Here is a 21,494-nt window from a genome sequence, read left to right as displayed (position 1 = left end):
ACCAGGGTCATGGGGGAGTTTCGGTGCCGGCACGGGGATGGAGCTGCCGCGATGTCATCAGTGTGACTGCAGGCAGCCCGGCAGCGGTAACGCTGCACAATGTAAAACCAAACCCTTCTTTGGGATTGCCTTCAATCCCTGCTGAACATAAAGGTGCTCCAGCTTCCTGCTGGCACCAACAACAAAAAATTACGAGCTAGGCATGGAGGCGGGGTTATATGGGAGATGAGCCGTGCATCCTGGGAAACCTGAAAGCTTTACAGATTGGTGCCACGGTCCTCTGAACCGCCTACAACACCCAATGTTACCCTGTGGGACCATGGAACCCAAAGAAGAAAGACAGGATTTTGGTACTTACTGATAAATCCCTTTCTCTTTGTACTGTAGGACTCCTTGTGATGCCCATTCTGTAAAAAATAAATAAAAGTAAGAATGAAAAAAAAAAAAAAAAGACAAGGCCACTTAAAAGTAGCCTCCTAAACAGTGCCCACTCTTGCAGAGCACAAAACTAAATCCGGCTGCATGTGGCTGGGAGTGGGGTATAGGGGAGGAGGAACCTTGGCTGCTGGAATAGAAAGAGTTAACCGTGTGGTGCCCAGACTATTAATCCCTGTATATACCCTTTGTAAAACCCATGTTCCCTATGGAAAGGAGAATAAAACAAATGTAGAGAATAGGTCAAATACAGTGTTTTAGAAGAAAGTGTAGAGGAGCAATACACTTAAAACTACATGTACAATTAATGCTAATTAAAAAATTGACATGTAGTGCTTAACACACCCCAAGCCACATTTATCTCCTTCCTGCCAAAATCTAAATAGGCTAGTGTATGCAACACAGTGATGGCAGCCATTTTGTTGACTGAACCAACAGTCCCATGCAATGTATCACAACAACTCAAAGTGCAGCAATACTAATGGTGAAAGCATCAAAACTAAAAACACAAGTTTAGCAGTAAGGTAATGATGTGTACACACTTGTACAATCTGCATGAGATCTACAATTTAGACTATCTGCATACAATTTAGACTATATAGTGCAGATTTGCACTATATAGTCTATGCAGCCAAGACTTTCTGGCTGCGATACGGGAGCGCGCATCGAAATCGCATCTGGATCGCAAGGGATAAAACCCATACAATCTGCATGAGATCCAGATATAGTCAAAATCTCATCTGGATCTCATGCAGATTGTACAAGTGTGTACACATCATTAGACTAGGAAATAGCCAATAGTAGTCTACCCAAGCAAATAGAAAATGTTTTGGAAGTTTTATTGCTTACTTATATATAATAAATATGACATTTAAAAAGGATAAATGTAGCAGGTACCACTAACTTAAATAAATGTGTCAAATAATGAGCTCATGTGCATCAGTACAAGCTGGGCATCCAGTGTCCCCTATGGAATCAGAGAAAGGAATTTATCAGTGTCAAAATTCTATTTCTACAGCATCCACTAGGGTACACTGGAGATGCCCAAAAGTTGACCTCCTGTGTAGGGGTGTGGATCTTTTCCTAGACCACATTTAGGTCGACATGGGTCTAGGTCGACAGTAATTTAGGTCGACATGGGTTTTTCACAGTTTTTTACCCGAATGTCGACATGGACACAGTTGGAGGTGAACCGCTTCGCTACCTGTCAGCTCAAAAAACAGTGAAAAACCCATGTCGACCTACACCCATGTCGACCTTCCCCCCTGTCGACCCAACGTGGTCGACCTAATGACTGTCGACCTAAACGTGGTCTACAAAACGACCGTATACCCTGTGTAGGAAGGCTTGGAGAACCTTCAGAATCATACGAGCAACCCTGAGTCAGTGGTCACAAAGACAGAAGCACGGCTGAACATAAGTGGAAGACACAGAACTACTATAAGTATGAACTGTGAACCAAGGAACCATACGGTGTCAGTGAGCCAAGGATCAACACCTGGCAGCCCAGGAGAGTCCCCAACTAATGCATAGAATGAGTAGAGATAGAACCAGATGTTCATCCATTGACTATATAAGCCGACCAAATAACAGACAGAACCACCTGTAATGGGCCAGTTGGGAAGCAGATAAACATCTGGACTGCAGGTATGACAGAGCTCAAATAATAGTTTTTGCACAAGGAAATAGTACAAGAACAGAGGCTTGAAGAACCCTAATCATATTCAAAGTGAGTCAAGATGCATTGCCAGCTGACAAAAAAGGAACCATTATGAGTTGATTAACATGGATGCAGGGACCACCTTTGGTCAAGTGGCCAATTGCGTGCAAAACCCATCCCAATCATCATGAATATTGAGAGAAGAAGAACAATAGGACCAGGCTCTCACATCCACCGTGCTCAAATGAAGCCAACAGCAGCACTGTCTTCCATGACCATAGTAAAGTCTAGGGCTCAAACACTTTCTGAGGGATGGATCCCATGGGCAGTAGGTGGGACCAAAGACCTCACAACAGAAAAGTCTGTAGACCTGGTAGCAGCCTCAAATGATGCTTAGAGAAGCTGTGACAGCTGGAAGAAGGCAGGTGAGAAACCACAGCGTTCACACAAATCAACTTATGCCCTCCAAAAGTGATGCTACAGTGCAGCCAACACTATTGGCATGACCTGAAGTAAGGGATTACAGATTCCGGGATATCTTTGTGTTGCACCATGCGGCAGCGATAGCCAAGCACAGAATGAAGGTGCATTAATGCTAGGTACACAAATAGGTCTCGTTGAAGAAAATCCAGCCGGCATGTAAAAAACAGAGATCAACTGCGAAAGGTGCAGAACATTACAGAACCCAGTTTTGCTAAACCAAAAAGGAGCCCTTAGGATGACAGCTGTTGACTTGCGGGTGATGTGAATGAGTATCCTTGACCACTGGACACCAACACAGGTGCCCCATACATCTACAAGTCACGATATAAATGATAAGCTATGTGTGACTCTAGCGAAGGGCATTTTTTATGCAACTTTTTCTGTAAAATAGTATCTTATTTGCAAACCAAGCATGCAAGCAGATTTTGTGGATTTAAATTATTTGCGGCATATCTATATTCAGCACTGTATCTACATAAGAAATGGAAAAAATACTGTGCTTTTCCTGGAAATAACAGGATATTTAATGTAAAAAGTCTAAAAAAATATACTGCCACTACCAAGTCATGCCAAAAGTTATTTAATGCGAAAGGAGGCTAAATGTAGGAGAGACCGCATATAAGGGGAGATGCCTGCTTAATACTTGCAGTTAGATTGATAGGTGTGTGCTGTTGCACAGACAGACCATGAGCTTGAACTTATCATTTTGCCCCCCAAGCAGCATCCCACAGAGTCGATTAGAACTCCCTGCAAGAGCAATTGGGGCCTAGTCGAAATACACCAGCAAAAAACAGTATAGGTGAAAGAACCTAGAATCTAATTCAACAGGCACACAATAGCTCCTCACCGAGGACAGCTAACCACCTCTATAGAAGAAACTAAAAAAGGTGACAGTTCGCAATGTACACAGTCAATAATGGCACTTCCATCTGTACTCCCCTAAGTAAGTTTACAGCACCTGTTTAAGGTGGCAGCCAAGTACTGGCCTAAAAGAAACCTTTAAGGCCCAATAGCAACAAGGATAGGCTCAGTAGCTATATAACATGCGACCAATCAGGAGATGCATGGTAACCTTGTAGGTGAACTGACCCATTCTAAACACAAGCACCTTCAGGCAGAAATGGTACCCAAGTCTTGCCGTAGTTATAGTAGGTTCTAGACCCCACAGTATGTGGACTGTTTAGAAAAACTAATGAGAAGTATGGTTACACTAACAGGCCACATCGCACAGAACTAAAGGGATCATTAACTACTCACATGGGAGGTGAAAGTGAACTCTCAGGCTAAAGGATAACAACTGGATCAAAAGTTAAACCCAGCTAAACAGCCTATTAACATGTGCTCTCTCTGTAATATATATATATATATATATATATATATATATATATATATATATATATATATATATATATATATATATATATATTACAATATACATATGGGAGATATATGTATATGGAATACATATACTGTGCAGTACACAGTACAATTTAATTAAAATAAATGATTATATAGGTGAATCAGACATTAAAAAGTCAAAGTGCACATGTTATTTAAAAATCATATCACAGGGATATCTTGTGTAATATTAATTTATGGAACTTTTCCAATAAACAGAGCTGACGAATTAGATCAGGTATATTACCATCCGAATTCTTCTGGAAGGATTGTGTCCAGATTTAAGTGACACAATAGTCCTGAGTTGCCCTATAATTTCAAGGGCTCAAGCTTCCCATTAGGACGATCTTCCTCTATAGGCTGGAATAATTAGGAATAACGCAGGTATCCCAATAGAATTGTATCCAGATGATGTGTGGGATGTCAGTGGGAGAATGAACAGGTCACAGCAAAAGTGTGGATGGAGTCATCATGAATTGAATTATCTCAACGCGTTTCCCCGGAACATACACCTCCGGCTTTCTCAGGAGCAATAAAATTGTGTATATTATAGGCATACTACACGTTGCTTATCAGGGATTTCGTGAGGAGAACCATGCCAAAATCTCTATTGCTCTCTATTGCACTATATTTATCAGGAATTACACTGATTCTGTGTCTTGTGTGCTCTGTACTACTGCGCAGCAGCCATAGGAACCTGGGCTAGGGGACCTGGGTCTGACCTCTTCACTACCCTTGCTACTTAAGGCCACCCATAGCCCACCTATACCCCAGGTAGAGGAGAAAATGAAATGATGTAGCTTATCAATAGTGCTACAAAAGATTTTTTGGTACTTGTTTCCTAGCACGGCGCCCATCGCATCGTATACCATAAGCCATACAATGGTATGCGATGCGACGGCCCCCGATGTCATACAATTTTAAAATTGTATACCATTGTATATGGCATATAATGCCATACAATGCGATGTTATATGATTATAAATTGTATAAGCATCCTAATGCGTGCTTTCAATGTTAAATGGCCCCCCTATAAGATTATTAATTGTATAAGCACCGTAATGGTTGCGTACAATGTTAAAAGCACCCCCACTATAAACGCCAACCTGAAGCGTGGCGAGCCCGCGAGGGGCGGCGGTACGCGTCCTCCGACCTTTTCATACCCCAACTCTACACGTCGGTGTGGAGTTTAGATAGTGTGGCGAGCCCCGCGAGGGGCCGTGGAATACATGTGAAGTAGTACGCTGATTTTGCCACGCTTCGGGCTCAACGCGCTAGCCACACTATATAAAATCAACTCCACGCCGACATGGATAGCACCCATTAGGGTGCTTATACGATTTAATATCGCATTGCATGCGAGCATATGGCATGCGATGCGTTACAATGCATACATTGCCATACGACTGAATATCGTGGGCGCCGTGCTAGGAAACAAGTACCGATTATTTCAATGTAATATAATTATTTTCTCTCAAAAATACTAAAAGCAACACAATGTCAGTTAATAGGAAGGCCCACCATTGGGCTAACATCATGATATCAGCCTTTTTTGGCCAAAAAAGTAACAGGGCTAAAAGAATACAGGCCAACGTATTTTAGTGACTAAAGATTTGACAATTTGACAAAGCTCTAACAAACAAACCTGTTGTGTCCAGGCTCCACTTGTTTGCAGACCCCTTCTGTCTGTTCTTTTTGAAAAAAATGATCAAGATGAGCTTTTGCTTTATCCAGGGTCCAGTCCCGACGCAGCCCTTCATTCATGTCTGCTTCTTTTGACTCTGGAGTCTAAATGTACAGGGATATAGTGACATCATTGCTTACTGATGGTTCAATGTACACAAACTTTAATGCACAAAATTATTAAAAAACATGATTTTGTTACCTACCCATAAATCCCTTTCCCCAATACGGAACAAAAGAGTTACAGTGGTGTATAGACAAGTGATGAGTGGAACGTGGCCTTTAAAATTTCTCTAGAATTGTCGTTGGTACTACCCCCTCTATATTCCATTAGACTCCCTTTAGATTAACCAAAAAAAAAAAAGAGAAGAAAAAGGAGAAACCAGCACAACCTAAACAGCTAACAATTAACGTACTGTAGTCTACCAACATGCAGTCATAACAAATAAGGAACAATGGCTGGAAAATAATTGTCCTGGGTGGGTGCCTCGTATGGAATTGGAGAAAGGGATTTATAGGTAAATACCATAATCCTGTTTTCTCCTTCATCCACTAGGGGACAATGGAGTTATATTAGGGACATTCTAAAGCTCCTCTTTCCCCACACCCGCAAAACCCTGCATCAGAATATGTAAAGTAATCAAAAGTGTAAAACTATACAAATGTATGTACAGTAACAAAGCTGAGGAGCTGAAGCACCACTTGCCTATAGAATTGCAAGACAAATTCACCTAGCCAAGGTCTACCTGGAAGAAGGCCAACGACGCCAAGAGCAGAACAGTCTAAAGGTAAAAAAGTTGCTGGACTGAAAGAACACCCTGCAGGAAACTCTAAAACTTTGGAAACCGGGCCAACTGATTGTCCAAAAAAGATGGACAAGGCAGACTCTTGTACCTTCAGTGAACCCAGACGAAGCATTGAGATCTGCCTGCATGTAGAGATGCAGGCAGCAAAGGAAGTAGTAGAGAAGCCATTGCATTCACACAAAGACCGTACGACAAATGTAATGACAGTATTTGGTTGTCACCAGCTTCAGGACTCAAAGCATGGTGTGCATAACTGCTTCCGGGAAACCTTTAGCGCCTCAGGATCATGGCATTCACAGCAACATCACGGAATACATACTAGTAAAGTCAAGGTCCATAAGGGGGCTCTGCTGAAGTAGATCAGTCCTAACCTGTCAGTGCTCACACATCAACAGCAGTGGAATGTCTAAGTACCATGCTATGCTAGACAAGGCCAATCCAGAACCACTACGATTGACTGTGATAGACTTGCACTTTGGTATGTTTAAGCAACCGTGGTAGAAGAGGAACGGCTGGAAATAAATACACCATATAATATCTTCCTCCACTGCTGGATATTGTGTCCAGGAGCAATACCTTGTTAGCTGGTACTTCAGCCGAGAGGCCATGAAGTCTATCTGAGACATGCTCCAATGCTGGACTAGCTACTGGAACCCTTCCGGATAAAGGCCACTAGCTTAGAGTGGAGATCCTGGCGACTTAAGGTGCCTACACACTTGGCGTTTTTGCCAAGCAATCATGTGAAAAAAAAAAAAAACGCTGGCCTGAAAAATCGCTGAGTGCGATTTTTACTCAGCCTAGCAATTTTCAAGTGTGTTGAACCACTTTCCAACAGTAGGAGACTTCAGTAGGAGACTGCGGAAAGAGGTTCACTCGGCTGGTAAAACAGGCGGCCAGTGGCCAACGATGATGCGGGAGAACGCATCAGTGATCACCGCTTATCACCCGTCAATACACATTAGGAGATTTTGAGCTCAAAACGCCAAGCTACTTCGAGCACAAAATCGCCTAGTGTGTATGGGCTTTTAGGTAGTCTGCCTCCCAGTTCTTGACTCAGGAAATGAACACGGCTTAGATGGTAACATTTTATCTTGTAGGATGCGGCTGAACTCCCCCAAGGAAACAACTGCAAGTTTTCCCTTGCCGATTTACGCACGCCATGACCAATGCATTGTATGATAGCACTTGCAATGGAAGTCCCTGACCCACCATGAGATGAGTGGTCCAAAGATACCAAAGCAGAGAGATGCAAGTCTAGGGGGACAGTAGAGCAAGTCTGTGAATTTAAAGATGGAACCCCAACCAACTGAAATGGCCTGAAAATATGCCACACAAACCTTCTTCGGCTCGAAAACCTGACCAACTCCCAAATCACCAGGAGTAACGATAATTGTAAGGAAGCGTCTAGAATCATGCCCAGGAACTAAAGGTGCTGAGACAGCATCAGACTGGACAAGCCAGCCATGCTGAATGAGAACCTGGTGCATCAAGGAAACAGGGATTTTGTACTTACCGTAAATCCTTTTCTCCGAGTCCACAGGTGTCACTGGAGTTACACTGGGGAATAGAAGGCGACCACAGGGAGCATGGGCACTTTAAAATAATTAATCAGTGTGACCAACTCCTCCCCTTCTACTTCCCCTCCCAGGCAGTCATAAAGATCGTGCCCGAAAGGGAGCAGAAAGATATAACACACATCCGAGAGGAGGTTCATCACAACATAACATCATTCAATACAAATAGTAGAAAAAGAATGTATATATATGAAAAAACAAACACACACACACACAGAGTCAAACCAGACAAGACAGGTGTGTAATAACCATGTTTAAATAACCCTGACAAGGGAAAACTCCAGAGGTTACCCAATAGGAACCTAACACTGAACATAACAGGTGGAGAACAGCGCTGAGGCGGGCGTCCAGTGACACCTGTGGACTCGGAGAAAAGGATTTACGGTAAGTACAAAATCCCTGTTTCTCCTTCATCCACTAGGTGTCACTGGAGTTACACTGGGGACGTCCCAGAGCTTTCAACCCGGGTGGGTGAGCGCTGAGATCCCCTTAAAACAGAGCGGCCAAACTGAGAAGCTGGTGCCGCAAAGGTATCAAACCTATAAAATCGCACAAAAGTGTGCCGACCTGACCATGTCGCAGCACGACAGAGCTGTTGCAGGGAGACCCCACGGGCAGCCGCCCATGAAGGACCCACCGATCTGGTGGAGTGCGCGCCTATGTTAGTGGGAGGCGTCTGAGCCTCAGCAAGGTATGCCTGACGAATAGTCAGACGGATCCATCTGGCCAGCGTCTGTTTTGAAGCTGGCCATCCACGACGCACAGGGTCGTAGGTAACAAACAAGACATCCGTCTTGCGAAGAGAAGCCGTGCGAGAGACATAAATCCGCAGGGCCCTCACCACATCCAAAGACCTATCCTCAGGTGAAGCCTCTGTGAATGCTGGAACCACTATGGGTTGGTTCACGTGGAACGCTGAGACCACCTTTGGAAGTAAAGAAAGACTGGTACGGAGCTCCGCTCTGTCCGGATGAAACTGGAGGAACGGTGAGCGACAAGAAAGCGCACCCAATTCCGAGACACGTCTGGCCGAGGCCAGAGCCAAAAGAAGAACCACCTTCCAGGTGAGGTATCGAAGATCCACCTCTTCTAAAGGCTCAAATATTGATGACTTCAAATATCTGAGGACCAACTCTAGGTCCCAGGGAGCCGTAGGCGGACGAATAGGGGGCTGAAGCCTCAGCACCCCCTGGAAAAAAGTGTGGACTTCCGGAATGAGAGCTATACGTTTCTGGAAAAAAACTGAGAGTGCTGAAACCTGCACCTTTAGTGTATTCAGCCTAAGTCCAGAGTTTAACCCCTCCTGTAAAAACAGGAGAAGTCGAGCCTTCTTGAACAGAGTAGAGGACACTCTGCGTCTTTCGCACCACGCCACATAGGATCTCCAAATCCGATGATAGTGTCTGGAGGTGACTTCCTTCCTGGCCCTCATCATTGTGGGTATCACCGCCCTAGGGATACCTGCACGTCTCAAGATGGACCTCTCAGCAGCCACGCCGTCAAATGTAGACGTCCTAAATCTGGGTAGATGAAGGGACCCTGACTGAGGAGGTCCTCCTGATGAGGCAGCGGCCACGGCTCGTCGATTAGAAGATCCGTCAGGTTGGTGTACCACGAGCGCCGGGGCCAATCCGGCGCTATCAGAAGCGCTGTTACCCCCTCCCTGCGAATGCGCTGTAACACCCGAGGGATCAGCGGAAAGGGAGGGAAGAGGTAAACGAACTGGAACGGCCAAGGAGCGACCAGAGCGTCTACCCCTGCGGCCTGAGGATCTCGAGTCCGCGCAAAGTATGTTGGGAGCTGGAAGTTGTGGCGGGACGCCATCAGATCCACCTGAGGACACCCCCAACGATGTATAAGGGACTGAAATACCTGAGGGTTGAGGCACCACTCCCCCTGGTGGGCATGCTGCCGACTTAGAAAGTCGGCCTCCCAATTGTCTACTCCGGGGATGAACACCGCTGACAAGGCCTGAGCATGGTTCTGAGCCCAGAGGATGATCCTGCTTACTTCCTTCATCGCCGCCATGCTCCGAGTGCCGCCTTGCTTGTTTATGTAGGCGACGGCTGTGGCGTTGTCGGACTGAACTCTGATTGCTCTGCTCCGCAGCAGGTGTCCCGCCTGTAGAAGAGCATAGTAGACTGCTCTGAGTTCCAGCACATTGATGGAGAGTAAGCTCTCCTGCCTCGTCCATAAACCCTGGAACTGGTGTTCCAGCGTTACCGCCCCCCAGCCTCGAAGGCTGGCGTCTGTGGTGAGGAGAGTCCACTCCCATATGCCGAACCTCCTGCCCCTTTGCAGGTTTTCGGAGTTGAGCCACCACAGCAGAGACAGGCGGGCTCGAGGAGACAGGGTCACCCGCTGCTGAAGATGCAGGTGAGACCCTGACCACTGGCGAAGGAGAGACAACTGGAATTGGCGCGAGTGGAAGCGGCCATATTGTACCGCCTCGAAGGAGGACACCATCTTCCCCAAGAGTCTGGTGCAAAGGTGCACCGTTACCTGTGGCCGTCGCAAGACCGACCTGACCAGGACCTGCAGGGACTGAACTTTGTCGGATGGTAGAAAAACCTTCATCTGCTGGGTGTCCAGAATCATCCCCAAAAAGAGAAGACGTTGAGACGGCTGTAGCTGAGACTTTGCAAAGTTCAGAATCCACCCATGACTGATGAGAGTCTCCTGGGTGAGCCGTATGTTGGACAACAGGGCCTCCTTCGAACGATTCTTCAGAAGAAGATCGTCCAAGTAGGGGATGATGGTAATCCCCTGAGCCCTGAGGACCTCCATCATCACAGCCATCACCTTGGTGAAGACCCTGGGGGCCGATGAGAGACCGAACGGCAGGGCCTGGAACTGCCAGTGTTGTTCCTGTATAGCGAACCGGAGGAAGGCCTGGTGAGGGGGCCAGATGGGGATGTGCAGGTATGCATCCCTGATATCCAAGGATACCAGGAACTCTCCCTGTTCCAGTCCCTGAATCACCGACTGCAGGGACTCCATCTTGAATTTGACCGCTTGTAAAAACGGATTCAAATCCTTTAGGTTTAGTATAGGCCTTACCGAGCCATCCGGCTTCGGCACCAGGAACAGACTGGAGTAGTATCCCTGAGTACGCTGATCCTCGGGTACTGGAATCACAACTCCCGTTGTCCGCAGCTTGTTGATTGCTGACAACAGAAGTTGCGCCTTGTCTCCCGAGACTGGGAGACCGGTCCTGAAAAACCTGTTTGGAGGGACTAACCTGAAATGGATTTTGTAACCCTGGGTTACCAGATCCCTTACCCACGAGTCCTGACAAGACTGCAGCCAGACGTGACAGAAGGACAGCAGTCGAGCCCCGACTCTGGGATCCCCCAGATGGGACCGTGGACAGTCATGCGGTTGGCTTGGAGGACTTGGGCTCCTGGACAGCTGCCGAGGCCCCTCTGCCTCGTCCTCTGGAGCCTCTAGATGGAGCTCCGCCTCTGGAACGACCTCTGAATCTGGTCGTAGGCCGAAAGGACCGAAAGGAGGGCCTTTGAGGGGTCCTGCGTGTAGTTGGAGGAGCCGCTGAGGGAAGGAAGTGGGACTTACCTCCCGTTGCTTGGGAGATCCACTTGTCGAGCTCTGGCCCGAAAAGAACCTCCCCATTGAACGCCAGGGCCTCCACAGCACGCTTGGACTCTGCGTCGGCCTGCCATTGGCGTAACCAGAGAGCTCTGCGAGCTGATATGGATAAGGCCGAAACCTTGGCTGCAATCATGCAGACGTCAGAAGAGGCCTCTATTAAATAATTTGATGCCTCCTGGATCTGTTCAGCCAGCTGAACAATAGAAGAAGGGTCAGAGCCCTCACGGACCTCTGTTAGGATCTGAGAAGCCCACACCCCCATGGCTTTATTTACCCAGCACCCGACCTGGGCCGGACGCTGAATAATACCAGCGGCTGAAAAAATGTTCTTAAGGGTTACCTCCAACTTACGGTCAGAAGTATCCTTAAGAGTGGTTGCACCCGGCACCGGGAGAACCGTCTTTTTAGACAGTCGTGAGACTGAAGAGTCCACTACTGGAGGTATCTCAACCCTCTTTCTACCCTCTGGTGGAAGAGGATAAGCAGCCAGAAACCTCTGAGGTACCTGGAATTTTTTATCAGGATGATTCCAAGCCTGCAATATATGTTCATCCAACTCCTCCGCTGGGGGGAAGGTGGGTGACTGCCTTTGTCTCTTCCCAAAGAAAGAAGGACGAGCAGGAATGTCTGTGTCATCTGACACCTTGCAGGCAACCTTAACCATATGTATAAGGTCCTCCAGACCTGGAGTGGCTGAGGCCGGCTCTTGTGTAACTAACACCTGAGCCTCAGGTTCCACATCATCATCATAATTATCTGGAAGAGCATATTCGCCCTCCTCCAGATCAGGCATATCATCATACTCCCCAGAATCCCCAGAGGGCTGTAATACCCTTTTCCTGAGTAAGGTAGGGGGATCTTGCCTAGAAGATGAAGCAATGGCGCCCTCTGCTGGTGTTAAGGCCTATGTTAAGCTCTGCAAAGCAGAAGTCAAGGAAGCCTGTTGAGTTCTGGAAGTTTCTCTGTCCTTTTGAGCTGCAGAGAGCTCGCAAGCTAAATGAGACATCACATCAGCTAATTGTGATGCCCAAACAGGGGTATGAACGGGGGACTCTGGAGCTGGGGGTAAAGCAGCGCATTTATCACATACAGAGTCTCCCTCCTTAGAAGGTGTAAATTTAACAGCACACTTCTTGCAAGTAACCCTCTTGGAGCTACCCCCTGCCATGGTTCAACAGAACACCCAGCAATCACCACACACTACCAGACTGATCACAGATAGTAGGTATAGGATAGGCAGCAATATATTATGCTGGAAGGGAGAGACAGTGAAAGTAAAGAGCTGTCACAGAGCTTTGTACAGCGCTATGGCATATACCTAGGAGCGCTATAGCTCTAAGTTTTGAGACACAGCCCAAACTGTCTCCACCTAGCTCTAATCCCCACTGTAACTCACAGACCGGATAGAGCGTTCAGCAGGACGGTCACCAGGGGACAGGAATCGCCCAACTGCAGTCAGGATAGATCTGCAGCGCAACTGTGGAGCCTCCAGCAGCGTGTTCAAACGGCGCCAAATGTCCAAGATGGCCGCCGCGACTTGCAGGAACGCTGGGGTATGCCAAGGCCTGCTGGGAAGTACCGCGCGGTAACTCCGCCCCCCGCCTGGCAGCTCCGTCACCCATAATGGCGCCAGGTTTAAAAAACCCTCTGCTGCACCGCCGTTTGTGTCCCTGACCTTCCTCTAATAGGAAGGCAGGGTAATACTCACAGTGCTGCGGCCATGCCGTCGGCGGTGGGGCTGGGGGAGGATCGGGTGCACGCTGCGTGAGAGCGGCGCCCGTTACAGCTCCAGAGACGGTGGTCTCTGTCAGCCAGGGAGCCGGGCGCAAACCCTTAAGCAGCAGCCGGCTCCCTCCGGCAGGCTCCCACGTCGCAGGCAGATAGTAGCAGCAACTATCTGCCTGTCCTCAAAGGCAAAACTTGCTGCTTTATGCCCTAATTACAAAAAGCCCAGGAGATGAGCCAAATGTGACCTGCTCCCTTTTGGGCACGATCTAAGACTGCCTGGGAGGGGAAGTAGAAGGGGAGGAGTTGGTCACACTGATTAATTATTTTAAAGTGCCCATGCTCCCTGTGGTCGCCTTCTATTCCCCAGTGTAACTCCAGTGACACCTAGTGGATGAAGGAGAAATATTATTCAAAACACTCTCTGGCGATGGGGCCTTGATGAGTCACCCAGATAAGGGACAATGGTCATCCCCAGACACTAGAGATGGCCAATCACTACAGCCATCATCTTTGTAAACATCCATGGTGCTGACGACACGTGCCAAAGAGCACAATACCAAAACTGGTAACGGAAAGGCTAATGCAGCCGAGCTTTCCCCAGAATAAAGTACCACAGGGAGACTATCTAAACTCTTAGATGACTCCATCATTCTGTCTCCCATCCTCTTCAAGTTAGAAGAGACGTGCATTGATCAAAAATCCAAGACGCATTTTTACAAACTAAGCGGGTCCCAGGGGGCACGTTGTGCTGAAGCCAATCCTGTGGAGCTGTTGGGTGGCTGGGGACCAAGATAGGAGCACCAGCCGGGGAGCATTGGCGGTAGGCACTGGGAAGCAAGAGAGAGGGCGCCGGTGAACAGGAGAGCCACCGATGCTGCTGAGATCGAGACCTGCCTCCTCTCCCACACATCACCTTACCCCCTCACTTCACCACCTTTTGATCATCACCTCACCCCCTCTCAGCTCGGCAAGGAACCATAGGGCAGATGTAATAAGCCTGGTGAAGTGAAAGTGGAAGATGATAATGCAGCTGCCAATCACCTCCTAATTCAGGGGCAGATTTATTAAGCTCGGTGAAGTGATAAAATGTCTGGTTTTTATCATCGGCCAATCAGCTCCTAGCTGTGAAGTTACAGGCTTGGTTTGAAAAATGACAGGTAGGAGCTGATTGGACGGTGATAAAAACCAGACACTTTATCACTTCACCGAGTTTTCAAACCCAGCTTGTAACTAGACAGTTAGGAGATGATTGGCTGGTACATCAGCCCCTTCCACTTTATCATTTCACCAGGCTTAATTCATCTGTTGAATATTACTTGATTTTTATTAAGAATGTGTTGATATTCCCTTATAGTATACGTAGGGAAATCACAAGACCAGTGAAATAGTAGGGGTTAAAATCACGAACACAGACAAACATACACACGTACTGTACAAATAGAGTTGAAATTGTGTATTTTAAATTACACAAGTGTCTCTCTGAAAATGTCTACTTAAATATAGCAACGGTTGTTGATAATAAATGGCTCAAATACTGGTATTCAATTCATGTGGATTCGTAGAAACTTGAAGGATTGTTCACTTAAATAGTATGGCTTGAATGTCACCTATTAATAAATGTAGCCATACTAAAATCACATTCGTTGTTATATGAGAGTAATCAATCGAAGTATGTTGTACAGACTTGCAGCTCTCTACTGCCATCTTCTGGCCATATAATGTGAATCTTTTTATATTAATTCCCAAACTGCAAATATTCATTTGCTGTTTGATATAATACAATTTATTTATATTGGGTCATAGATTTTGAGCCTTTAACGACCATCAGGCAGTTTGCTATTAATTGGCTACTTTGTTGCAAAATAATGTCTCAAAGGGTCATAGGGATAATCCCCAAGTCAGACTCTCCACACTTAATTGGTCCTCATGTATTACAAATAAATGCTGACAGCTACACTTTGCATATATATACTTTCAGTATCTAGCTCAGGCATGTCCAACGTTGGCCCTCCAGATGTTGTGAAACTACACATCCCAGCATGCTTTGCCAGTTTTGCTATTAGAGAATGCTAAAACTATTGCAAAGCATGCTGGGATGTGTAGTTTCAAAATATCTGGATGGCCAACGTTGGACATGCCTGATCTAGCTTATCCCAATATTGGGTGCAACAGCATAACTATTACTATTATCATTGGCTAATAACATTATTCTAATATCAACTATTTATATTATGCTATTGGACATTCAGAGTACACATTATACCAACACGTGTTTCACTGTCTTAACAAAACCGCTTTTTCAAAGCACCGTGCCCGAAGTAAGGCGAGTGCAGCAAGCAATGCAACATTCAGGTAAAAAAAAGAAAACGTGAAAAAACCCATGTCGACCATCAGTCATGTCGACCTAATGCTCGTCTATCCTATGATCCATACCCCCTGCTAAGAAAGCTTGGTACTTGTTTCCTAGCACGGCTCCAGCGATTTTGATTGTATCCATCGGGTCCGGAAAAAAATCGGGTCGATCGCATCGCATGCAACCAAATCGCATGCGATGGATGCGATTTTTACATTGGAACCAATGTAAAATGGTCCCTGAGACCCGATTTTACATTGAACCCAATGTTAAATGCCCCCCAGAGGCCAATTTTCATTGTATACCCACCCTGATGAGTCAAATGCCCCCCCATTGTTAACGCCACCTCACGATGAACGCGAAGCGTGGCGGTACGCGTCCTCCGACCTTTTCATACCGCCACTATCCACGTCGGCGTGGAGTTGACCCTATATAGTGTGTCGAGCGCAGCGAGCCCGAAGCGCGGCAAGCGCAGCGAGCCCCGCGAGGGGAAGCGCATTACTTCACATGTATTACGTGTGCTCGCCACGCTTCGGGCACAGTGGCTCGCCACACTATATGAAATCAACTCCACGCCGACGTGGATAGCGGGAGTATGAAAAGGTCGGAGGACGCGTACCGCTGCGCTCGCCACGCTTCGGGTTGACGTTCATCGTGGGGTAGCGTTAACAATGGGGGGGGGGGGGGCGCATTTCAAATACAAATTACCCATCAGGGTGGGTATACAATCAAAAACCGGGTATGGTGGGCCATTTAACATTGTTCCCTATGTAAAATCGGGTCCATCGCATTGGTCGCATTGTATGCCATTATAATGGCATACAATGGACCCGATTTTACATAGGAATTTAACATTGAGTACAATGCATTCAATGTTAAATCGCGTCGGTCGCATCGCATGCCGATTTTCTAATTGTCGGGAAAGGCTACAAATAGCCCGAAATCGTGTCGGTCAGGTCCCATCGCATACCTTAACTTTAGGTATGCGATGGGACCCGATGAGCGCCGTGCTAGGAAACAAGTACCGAAAGCTTCCCAGGCCGGAGGTATCAGCAGAAACAGTGGCAGCCCTAGCAGAGACTGACCCTTCATACTCAAGATTTACACAGAACCCTTAACGCTCAGTGGGCTTGTGAAAATTTCTTCTTGCGCCTAGTACAGGCAAAAACCTTCTAGGAAGCATTTCCCTTGCCTGAAGTGGCTCCCTTCCCTGTCACTTGTACAAAGAGACAGTGAAGATATACTGCACTAAACTGCATATATACTGCACACAGGAGTCCCCACACAATGAGGGAGATTTATTAAGCCTGGAGAAGAGATAAATTGGATATAAAGCACCAGCCAATCAAATCACAACTGTCATTTCCAAACACGAACTGGCTGGTGTTTTATCTCCTTGTACTTTATCTCCACTTTACCTCTTCTCCAGGCTTAATACATCTGCCCCAGTATCTGATAAGCTAATGTAGAAGATAACACAAAATGCACCATGAAACTCACTTTTAAGAGAGTAAAGGTCCATATACATCCGATGGTCAAGTCGGACCTTATTTACCCGGCAGCTCCCCAGGAGGGCTCTGACATGATTTGGCACTTGATGTGCTTAGTGTTGCCTGTGATAAATTAAATGCGATTCATCACATGCAACTCCCGGGGAGCCGGACTGGGGGACGCTGGGGGGTGAAGAGTGGCGGGTGAGTCACAGAGGCGGTGAGGGAATGCGGGCTGGGGGAGCCAAACGGCAGTGTTTTTGGGGAGCAATGAGATGAGCTGCAGAAATTTTTTTTTCCCATACAAATGAATGGTAGGTCACTGATTGGCTGATCACAGTTAAATAAGCTACAGGTCTTTGTTCTGGCAGCGGCTGTGTGCAATCCCCCCTCCTATGCTAATTTAAAAGGAAATTTGGGAATACTCACCTCTGTGTCCGCCGATGTGCACACAGGGTCCAATGATCCTGTGGCTAGGGATATTGGCCTCAGAAAGCCGTGGTGAATCCCACAACAGTTCCCAGGGTGCAGGCAGACTACAGCAGCTTGCAGTCTGCCTGTGACGTAATATAAGAAAAGTAAAAAAGGCTGCAGACTGAAAAACACATGGCTTCAACAAATCCAACAAATATAGAGGGGAGGAGCACATTAGAATTTTAAAGAAATTTTTAGTGCCAAGCTCCACTTATCACACGTCTACACCCCAGTGTAACTCCAGCGTCCCCTAGTGGATGTTGAAGAGTTATTGTTATATAAAATATTTTCAGGCAGTGTGTATAAGGTTCATTCTATGTCTAGACTTGTGCTCCACCCCAAGATATCTACTTATGGTATGCATGTATTCCAAAATACATAATTATCCGGCATACAGTGCCTCTGGTTCCAAGCATTTTGGGCATATTAGACTAAACCTGTATTTAAAATAGAAAAATAAAATGATAATGATCATACTGCCTGAGCCTTCTGTGCATCATAATCCTTCAGGTTGTCTCCAAGCATAGAAATCGCACCACCACTTTGAGAACTGTGCCATGTATTGCTGTGAGCAGGCGGGCCTTAAGGGAAAGAATAAAATAATATAAATTTAGTGGGGTAAATGGAAGCTTCATTGTTCTCCCCAGCGCTGTTTATTCAGGTGCTCCGTCCAGCAAGGCGCACCCTGCCGCCCGGCATTCCTCTGACCCGGCAGAGTGGTGGGCATTGTTGGTTTGGCTCCTTGTGCAAGAGTCAGCCCCATAGGCTGTGTCCCTTTGTGCTCCCCATCCCCAGCAGTGGGCGTTCCCCTGTCCCCACATACTGTGTCAGTTGTAACCAGCACGCCTTCTGAAAGTAGCAGTCAGCATGCCTTGTGAGGAGGTGATACAGCGCTGTGAGTGTGTGCAGCGTGTCCCTGGGTCCCGGCAGCTATCCCAGCCAGAGGGAGCTGTCAATCAACGTCAGAGAATTCCATGTATGTAGCGCCGCAGCATTACATACAGGGAGGATTGTCCAGTGCACTGCTTGACTCCCTCTCGCCATGCCAGGGCTTCCCTCTCATTTGTGCGGTGTCTTCCATCTCAGCTGATTGGGGCTCCCTCTCTCCGGCACGGTGAGGAGGAGGGGGGGGGGGGGGTAAAGAGCTTGTACCCCTGGCAAAAAACATGTACGCCTGGCAATGAGCATGTATCCTGGCAACGGGCATGCAACCCTTGACATCAGGCGTGCAACCCCTTCCTAATGAGCATGTAAATAAGCGGCACTTATGTGGCATGACATGCAATGGGCATTATGGCATGTGGTAGAATATGTCATAGGTATTATGGCATGTAATGGGTGTGTGACGTGTAGTAGGCATTACAGTGTACTGTAAATTTTGGGCGCACAATGTCTGTATTTTTACTATGTGTTTGGTGGTGCGAGCTGAGAGACTTCTCTTTTTAAATTGCAGCGCCTCACTTTTTATTATTGCGAAGACCCCCCACCCGGCTATTACTTGATGCCACCCAGCTAGAAAAATTTTCTGGGGAGAACACAGAGACTCAACGGCTAAAACTATACATAGCTCAAAAGAAACTACAACTTTTAAAGTAGGGCAATAATTCAGTGAAGATGGATGTAAAGTCCCATCTCTACCATTAGAGTTGCAGTCCAATTTTTTTTTAAGCAATTCAACCAGTCTGGTTTAAATGTTTAAATTAAGTCATTTTTTTTATTATTTTAGCCAAAAATGGTCTACATTGAATGGTGAACAATGTTTATTTTAAAGTGGCTCACACTGAATCTGCTACTAGCACTAGGGCTGCTGAGCCTTACTAGACGTTGGACCTGAAAGGGTTAAACCTAAACCTAGGTGCTGTATTGTGCTGTGAGCTTGCAGCGCAGGACTAATCAGTCTAGTCCTCTTGAATAGAGTTCAAGTAAGTTTTACTTGTAATCTGTATTAAAAGGTTCCAACATCAAAATTGTAGTTCGCTGAATAGCAGTGTCTGATAGTGTCTGTAAGAGACATCGTTTATGAACAGAAAACGGATATCCGGTTTTAAAGTAAAGGTTAAAGCAATACTGTGTTGGGTAACAGGATACAATCGAATATATATATATATATATATATATATATATATATATTTTATTATTTCACAGTAAGAATTCCCCCCTTTAAACCAGATGCCTGATTCAATGCTGCTGTAGCTTACACTTACCAACAGCTTCTGGCTGCATGATCAACTGGGACGGCAGTTGTCCTCCAGGGGGACCTTCATATCCTTCTGTAAAATCTCCTTGCCCAGTCTGCAATCAAACCAAAATTGTCAGTCCATGTAACAAAGTAACTACTAAGTATATAGCAAGAATGTTATGCAAAAACATAAGAAAACTTAAAGCCATTCCGTTTGTCCCAAAAAATATATTACTCAGAGGTAACCCACATTAATTGATTGTTCTTCTTCATTTTTGATTTCGCCAATTTCAAGCAGGTAATTCACAAAGTCCTGGGCTGCATTTCTCTGGGCATCCTTTTTGTTGGTAGCATTCCCCTTGCCCCGGTAACTATATCCATTGACTCTAACCTATTGAAACAAATAAGTCAGTGAAAACGACAGAAAAGATTGTAACCCACTTTACAAATATTATGGTAGACAAGGGACTAATACTACAACTGCACAGTGTTAGATTCTTAGCTCCATGGGAAACATTTTTCTTACTTCAAAACACAGCGAGTCCCTGGGGAGACTCTCAAACCAAAGAAAAGCTCCACGAAGTTCCATTATTTCCTTCCTCCCCGCCTCACACAAATAATTCAATATAACAGACAGGAAGGAACAAGGCTCACATGCACACAACAAATAGTACATCGTTTTCTATGGAGTCACTGATTCCGCAATTACTACAGCCTCAGTAGGATGGATTAGTTACTGGCCTGCAGGCTGCAATCAATAGCAGGTTAGAAATTAAATTCTCTGAGAGATACTTAAGATGCTACTATACTTAGATGAATAAAAAGGGACTTTTCATTACTCTGTGGACAAATTGTCCTTGGGATGTATTTATGAAGAGGCAGATGTGCTTCTCTGTGCGTTTGACAACTAAATGTAAAGCTCCTCTAGTATTAAGTGCATACAGTATTTCAGTGTGTTTATTAGTCCCACTTTAAATATTAAGGGGAACGCGCCAGCAATTGCTTTACATATATACACATCATTGACACTCATTTTATGGGATACATCTATTATACAAGGCTCCAGGTCTACACAGATTTCACAGACATCTAGGTGTTTGCTCATTTAGTGAAGGGCTGGATGAATCTGTCCCTGGCTCACCTAGTCTATCACTAGACCAATGGAAAAACAGAATTTTGGTACTTACGGATAAACCTTTTTCTCCAAATCCATAGGGGACACTGCAGTTTAACTGGAGTATAAATGTGTAACGCGTGAAGCCTGACACTTTAAAATCGTTTAAGAATTGAAGTTGGTCCATCTTACCTCCCTGCCTGTTATTCCCCAGTCTCAATTTATTATGGGCTTTAACACATTGTGAAAAGTACAATGGAATATGCATATAACTCAATAAATACATAGCTAAAGTGCGACTAACAGCAGAGAGTACGGAAACATCTACAGCCACTGAAGCTAGCAAAACATAAAAACAGCAACAAGAAACCGTTTGCCACATTCTAGAGAAAATGCAGTATTCACGTATAAAGAAACCTGTACCCAAGTACTGGAGATCATTACACATAAAGACCAAAGCTGTAGGCTTTATCAACTCAGGTCATTGTTGTGTAATTAAACTTTCTCT

At 45.9% G+C, this 21,494-nt stretch overlaps 1 protein-coding gene across 7 annotated transcripts in view; it reads right to left on the bottom strand.

Annotated features, from left to right (window-relative positions):
* LOC146026491 (ATP-dependent RNA helicase A protein-like) overlaps positions 1-21,494 on the bottom strand; it is a 108,420-nt gene that overhangs the window by 81,133 nt on the left and 5,793 nt on the right. For all 7 annotated transcript variants that reach the window (XM_083157203.1, XM_083157204.1, XM_083157205.1 and 4 more), the window contains 5 exons: positions 20,123-20,263; positions 19,898-19,985; positions 18,171-18,274; positions 5,622-5,764; positions 359-407 (listed from right to left, as the gene is read on the bottom strand). In XM_083157203.1, coding sequence (XP_083013329.1) covers positions 359-407; positions 5,622-5,764; positions 18,171-18,274; positions 19,898-19,985; positions 20,123-20,263 — 525 coding nt within the window. The remainder of the gene's footprint in view (positions 1-358; positions 408-5,621; positions 5,765-18,170; positions 18,275-19,897; positions 19,986-20,122; positions 20,264-21,494) is intronic.

This window comes from Crinia signifera, chromosome 8 (assembly GCF_055691185.1).
Source record: "Crinia signifera chromosome 8, ASM5569118v1, whole genome shotgun sequence".
NCBI lineage: Eukaryota > Metazoa > Chordata > Amphibia > Anura > Myobatrachidae > Crinia > Crinia signifera.
This window is presented reverse-complemented; position numbering and strand designations above follow the sequence as displayed.